The sequence below is a fragment of the Thamnophis elegans genome, chromosome 2, assembly GCF_009769535.1.
Source record: "Thamnophis elegans isolate rThaEle1 chromosome 2, rThaEle1.pri, whole genome shotgun sequence".
Classification (NCBI taxonomy): Eukaryota; Metazoa; Chordata; class Lepidosauria; order Squamata; family Colubridae; genus Thamnophis; species Thamnophis elegans.
Genome location: NC_045542.1, coordinates 126,411,229 through 126,418,218, shown reverse-complemented (window position 1 = coordinate 126,418,218; position 6,990 = coordinate 126,411,229). Strand labels below are relative to the sequence as shown.

The 6,990-nt window shown below is 35.1% G+C and overlaps 1 protein-coding gene across 1 annotated transcript; it reads left to right on the top strand.

The window, feature by feature from the left end:
- Positions 1-915: 915 nt before the first annotated feature.
- LRRN1 (leucine rich repeat neuronal 1) lies at positions 916-3,630 on the top strand. Its single transcript, XM_032211114.1, has one exon. The coding sequence runs from the start codon at positions 992-994 to the stop codon at positions 3,140-3,142; it is 2,151 nt and encodes a 716-aa protein (XP_032067005.1). The 5' UTR covers positions 916-991; the 3' UTR covers positions 3,143-3,630.
- Positions 3,631-6,990: the final 3,360 nt, after the last annotated feature.

Sequence of the window (6,990 nt, the reverse complement as noted above, 5' to 3'; positions counted from 1 at the left end):
CCAGTATTAAAATCAAATAAAAACAATGTCAAGCATTACAAAACTTAAAATATAAAGCATCTGAGAAATATTAAATATCACATCACTGGTACAATCAAGAAATAGCTTAGTGAACACAGGTGAGGCCCTAAGCGTAGAACCATTTCTTTTAGGTCTTTCAAAATTGTCATGGACAACCTAGTTGTTTATGAAACTCTCAAAATCTATTTGGGTTGAACTTGTAATGAGCATAAGATACTACTGAACACAAAATAATGCTATTCTATGTTTTGGGTAAGGAACTACAGACTCTGTTATACATTTTTACAAAGATTTTTCAGTAAAATGTGCTAGTTGCATCCTGCTTTTCAAATGGACTAATTATAGACATTATCTACTACTAATCTACAACTTTCATTTGCTGAATAAAACTATGTAGCTATACTCCAGATATTGCATCTGATCACATTGTAAAAAAACAATGTTATGTGCTTTGAAGCTGCTCTATCAAGTGGTACAAAAATGTGGTATATTGCCAGAGGTTTTTTTTTAAATTAACTACTTTGGATTCTAATTTAAACTCTGCATTTAAAAAAAAATTCTGTTTGAAAAATGCAACCACTTCATGGTCAATTCTGTAAATTTCTGGTGTATTTCAGATTTTAGCAGGTTTTAAATAATTTTGCATTAAATATTGTCTGAATGCAAAGGTACTGATATTTAGACTAAATGAAAGAAAGTAAAGATTTTAATGTTGAAATGTGTGAATTGAAATTTATTTTTCTTTCTTTTCAGACATACTGCTTTATATGACAGAAGCAACTTAAAGAAAATAGAAACAATAAGGTTGATGAAAAAATCATTGGAATATTTGCTGTTCATAAAATCATAAGAAAATCTTCCATTCTTTGGATGCCCAAACATTTAAAAGAAAAACTTTTGATTTCCTACACTGTCAGGCTATATTTTATCTGCTCTTGTGATTAATAAGGAGAAGCTAGAAGAAAACAATATGGCTCATATTAGTTTTGCATTAAAGATTTGCCAGCTGGCACTGGGATTGCTCATAAATTCATTTCAAGCAACTTCCATACAAAATAATGAATGCCCACAATTGTGTGTCTGTGAAATAAGACCCTGGTTTACTCCTCAGTCAACCTACAGAGAAGCTCCAACAGTTGACTGCAATGATCTTCGTTTAACAAAAATCCCCAGTAACCTTTTCACTGATACTCAAGTCCTTCTCTTACAAAGCAACAATATTGCCAAGACCACAGATGAACTCCAGCAACTTTTCAATTTAACAGAGTTGGATTTTTCACAAAATAATTTTACTAGTATAAAAGATGTGGGATTATCAAATCTTTCTCAGTTAACCACTTTACACTTGGAGGAAAATCAGATCACAGAGATGACAGATTATTGCCTACAAGATCTGTGCAATCTACAGGAACTTTATATCAACCATAATCAAATCAGTACAATTTCTGCAAATGCATTCTCAGGCTTGAAGAATCTTCTAAGGCTTCATCTTAATTCCAATAAATTAAAAGTTATTGATGGTCGCTGGTTTGATTCTACACCTAACTTGGAAATTTTGATGATTGGAGAAAATCCTGTGATTGGAATACTAGATATGAACTTCAAATCACTATCAAATTTAAGAAGTCTAGTTCTGGCTGGAATGTATCTGACTGACATCCCTGGAAATGCTCTAGTAGGCTTGGATAGTCTTGAAAGTCTCTCATTTTATGATAACAGATTGGCTAAAGTTCCTCAGCTTGCACTTGAGAAAGTCCCAAATTTAAAATTTTTAGATCTTAACAAAAACCCAATCCACAAAATTCAAGAAGGAGATTTCAAAAACATGCTTCGGTTGAAAGAACTTGGGATCAACAACATGGGAGAGCTGGTGTCTATTGATAGGTATGCACTAGACAATCTTCCTGAACTTACAAAGCTTGAAGCAACCAATAATCCAAAGTTATCTTACATACATCGTTTAGCATTTCGGAATGTACCTGCTCTGGAAAGCTTGATGCTTAATAATAATGCCTTGAATGCGGTCTACCAAAAAACAGTGGAATCCCTTCCAAATTTACGGGAGATTAGTATTCACAGTAATCCACTCAGATGCGACTGTGTCATTCACTGGATCAACTCAAACAAGACCAATATTCGTTTCATGGAACCCTTATCAATGTTTTGTGCTATGCCACCAGAATACAAAGGACAACAAGTAAAGGAGGTATTAGTACAGGATTCCAGTGAACAGTGTCTTCCAATGATTTCACATGATACTTTCCCAAACCATTTGAATTTGGACATTGGCATGACTGTCTTTTTGGATTGTCGGGCTATGGCAGAACCTGAGCCTGAGATTTATTGGGTTACTCCACTTGGGAATAAAATAACTGTGGAAACTCTTTCAGACAAATTTAAGATTAGTAGTGAAGGCACACTGGAAATATCAAATATCCAGATGGAGGATTCAGGAAGATACACATGTGTAGCTCAAAATATAGAAGGTGCAGATACAAGAGTGGCTACTATAAGAGTGAATGGAACACTTCTTGATGGTACTCAGGTGCTGAAAATTTATGTCAAGCAAGCAGAGTCTCATTCCATCCTGGTTTCTTGGAAAGCTAACTCTAATGTTATGACATCTAATTTAAAATGGTCATCTGCAACAATGAAGATTGATAACCCACACATTACATACACTGCAAGGGTCCCAGTTGATGTACATGAATACAATCTTACCCATTTGCAACCCTCCACAGATTATGAAGTCTGTCTCACAGTATCTAATATCCATCAGCAAACTCAAAAGTCTTGTGTAAATGTTACTACAAAAAACGCAGCATTTGCCCTTGATATTACTGACCAAGAGACAAGCACAGCCCTAGCTGTAGTCATGGGATCGATGTTTGCTGTTATTAGTCTTGCCTCTGTTTCTGTCTACGTTGCAAAAAGGTTTAAAAGGAAAAACTATCATCATTCATTGAAAAAATATATGCAAAAGACCTCTTCTATTCCTTTGAATGAACTCTATCCTCCACTTATTAATCTCTGGGAAGGTGACTGCGAAAAAGAAAAGGAAGGTTCAGCAGAAACCAAGCCAACTCAAGTGGACACATCCAGAAGCTATTATATGTGGTAACTCAGATAATATTTTGCTTCTGGTAGTAAGGAGCACAATGACTTTTTTGCTTTATTCTGCAAAAGTGACAAGTTTGAAGACTTTTGTATTTTCTGACTTTGCTAGTTTTGTGGCAGAGTGGTGAGGACAGGTGGATATTTCAATTTTTTTTAGTATAGCGTATCGCAATTGTTTTCACACAAAAATGGCAGCTTCACCTAGCTTCCAATTTTTTAGTTGTGCTTAATTTAACAAAGTTGATCTAACTATTAAAAAAAATTAAAGGCTAGGATTGCCCTTTGATTTTCAAGTCATTTGGTCCCCTTTCTTCTGAAGCCATCAACAGGAAGTACAGTATCCTACAAAATCTTAATGATTCCAACTTGAAAATACATTAAACCAGCTTTGTCATAATCTGGTCTAAGGACTCTTTTAAACTTGAGATAAGATGACAAGATTTTGAACAATTTTAGTTGGCTGTACTGTAATGTTGTATCAACTGATTTGAATGTTTTTGACTATCAACAATTGATTTTTCTTTTTTAATAGTTGAAGAAACTTAGGTAAAGCTAACAAAACAATTAAAATATGTACACTTTTACAATGTAACAAACTAAATGTTAATTATCTTTTATTATATTTAGTAGAAACTTTAAATAATGTAGTTTTTTCTGTGTAATCCACCAACACCTGGCATAGAATGAAGATGAGATTACAATAAATTATAGTTTTGTTGTTTGTTTTTTAGAAGAGTTGCAGTAATGATGGTTGCATCACCAGCTTTATTGGGTGATTTACATTTTGACATAAAATATATTCAATCTTCTATAAAATGATACCTCTCTAAGGTCAAATTAGAATCATTTTTTAAAGATCCTTAGTAAATATGAATTTATTCACAGTTTATATAGTAAATCAAGAAATATTGATTAATCAGAAATATGCCTGCTGAAGAAAACCTTTAGCATTTATATAAATTTCATAATAGGTATGCTTATAGAAATACATTTTTACATTTAGAAATACATTTAGAGCCACGGTGGCGCAATGGTTAGAATTTAGTACTGCAGATTACTTCTGCTGATCACCGGCTGCCAGCAGTTTGGCAGGTAGAATCTCACCAGACTCAAGGTTGATTCAGCCTTCCATCCTTCTGATATGGGTAAAATGAGGGCTCAGATTGTTGGGGGCAATATGCTGACTTTGTAAACCGCTTACAGAGGTCTGTAAAGCACTATGAAGTGGTATATAAGTCTAAGTACTATTTTTATTGCTATTTTTGCTTATTTTCTAAAACATGACGCATGAAATACACAGAAGTTATCATTGCCATCAAGGTAAGTTAAAAAGAGAATAGGATCCAGCCATATTCTTTAGCACTGCAGTCTTAAGTACATTTTTAAGCCACATACTCTATTGATAACCTGAAGCAAATGTGGTCAACTTACAGTTCTTTGATAGGTCAAGTTGGTCTTGAATTAATTGCTTCCAATAAGGATCTTAAAGAACACATATTTTTAATTACTTCTTTGAGAACGAATTGGCTATTTTACTTCTGCTTTGTGTTCTTCAGCCAGTTATTATTAGTGTTTCTTCCTCTAGAACTGCTGCATTTACTCAAAAAACTTTGATGAATCTTTGGAAAAAAGAGCTTTTTGAAAGTCCAGTTAAAGAGATTCCACTTTAACTATCTATATTGTTATTAAAGTCAGATGAAATGACAGGAAGGAGGTTCTAAGTCAAATTCCAGTCAAGTTTCTTTTGTCCGTAGTCCAAAATTTCTATTATTTTTTTTAAGCAGCTGCCCTTTTTAGTATTTTTGATGAAACAGTCATATAAATCACGGAGTTCTGATTTATTTTTGAATCACATAATCAAAGTTGAATTAGCAAAATTAGATGTTGAAAGTCTATACCCATCCAGTTCTTTCTTAATTATAACTCCCTAACATTTTTACAAAGCTACACTAGCTGGAAGATGTAATTGAGCAACATATACAGTAGTGAAACAAAATTTGTGTTGTTTCAAATCTGAAACAAATCATGTTCCTGAAGATCTGCTAAACCCTTTCAGATCAGACTGAGAGACCACCTGCTGCCAATTACCTCCAATAGACCGATTAGATCCCACAGATTAGGCCTCCTCTGAATTCCATCCACTGGCCAATGCCGACTGGCGACCACCCGGAGGAGGGCCTTCTCTGTGGCTGCTCCAGCCCTCTGGAACGAGCTCCCCATGGAGATTCGGACCCTCACCACCCTCCAGGCTTTCCGTAAAGCCCTTAAAACCTGGCTGTTCCGACAGGCCTGGGGCTGATGAGTTCCTGTCCCCACTCGAATGGTGTGCCTGTTGAGTTGTTTTAAATTGTGGTATTGTTTGTCCATGTCTTTTTTCCCTATTTGTATCCCCTATCCCCCCCCCCCCGACTTGGGTTGTGAGCCACCCTGAGTCCCTTTCTGGGAAAAGGGCGGCATAGAAATATAATAAATTCAATTCAATCAACTGCAGCACAGCTGAAATAAAATCCATAGCACTCTGATTGTTCCAGATTTTCCCTAAACCAAAATTAGGAGTTATTCTGAAATAGGTTTATGGAGTAAGTAGGACATGGTATGTTTTGCCCTTATTCTCCAGTGTATGAAAAGTGCATATTTTCTCATCATGTGCTGCACTCATTCATGTTAACTGGCCCCAGTTTGCTTAGGTCCAGACCTGTATGTTGGGAAAAATATTATTACAAAAATATTGTGTAATTGTGACATGGAATAAATGGAATAGGTGTTCACCTGTCCTTTTATAGAACCAAAGAATAACGACCCTGACCTATGCAGATGAAAACGTATCTGGATTTTTAGAACAAATTGAGTGTACGGAAACAATTATTTTGTGATTTGTTAATTCAACAGGACTAATGCCTACATATGTGAATAAAGATTTGAGTTTGAGGTTTTTGGGAGGGTGGCAAAAATAATAAAGTCAGTGGCAGCAGCACTGGTATTAGCCTTCTGCATTCAAGTCCATTTTTTCATTCTTTGAGAAGATAACCATCTACTGCAGATTTTATGCTATAGCTTAGCAAGTGACTGTGGTTAATGCCTTATGTATGTTTTGTTTCAGAATATTTCCCTTTCTAATCTTTCAATTTATTTATTTGGATGTGCTTTCCCTTGGGGACCCCAACCATGGATGAGTATGTCAATGTGATTCAGATCAAGCACAAGCTACTCAGCCAGAGGAGTTTAACCTTCAGTATAATCTACCTTGCTGCACTTTTTACTTTAAATGAATGACAGCTATCTCCCACAGTGCCATTCAAATGTATTTTTCATAGCGTAACTAGCTAAGCAAGATTAGGCCAAATGTTTCTCTCTTTTTTTACATTTTTTGTTCTGAATGTTCTGAAGCCAATTAAAGTCTAATTTTCCCCTTTGTGAAAACAAATGAACATTGACACAAGAGTGTCACAAATGGCAGTTGAATGCTGAACAATAAGTTGAAGATTGAGTTATGCAATAAGAGTTCTGGCTGTTAAATACTGCTTTGAGAAATAATGTTATGTGCTGCATAAAAATACATGCGAACATTTTGCCTCAGTTCAAATCTAATTCAGGAAATAGTTTTACTAGGCCAGCTAAAAGTTACAAATAGTAAGCAAAGATTTAGCTGATTTCTGACCCATCCCAAGCAATCAGCCAGTGCAACTTTGATTATACTTCCCATCAGTGATTGGACTAAATCTGTCAGGGCCTGAAAACCAGGAACAACATGTGGAGTTGTTTAAAAGGAGTTTTCTTTATTGTTCTTCACTTATAGACAGAATCTCAACTATATTCCACTACAAAAACCTTTTGAAAGCAGATTGTTAATGA

Coding starts and splice junctions, on each gene's coding strand:
- LRRN1 (XM_032211114.1), top strand. CDS start 992: ATGGCTCATATTAGTTTTGCATTAAAGATTTGCCAGCTGGCACTGGGA.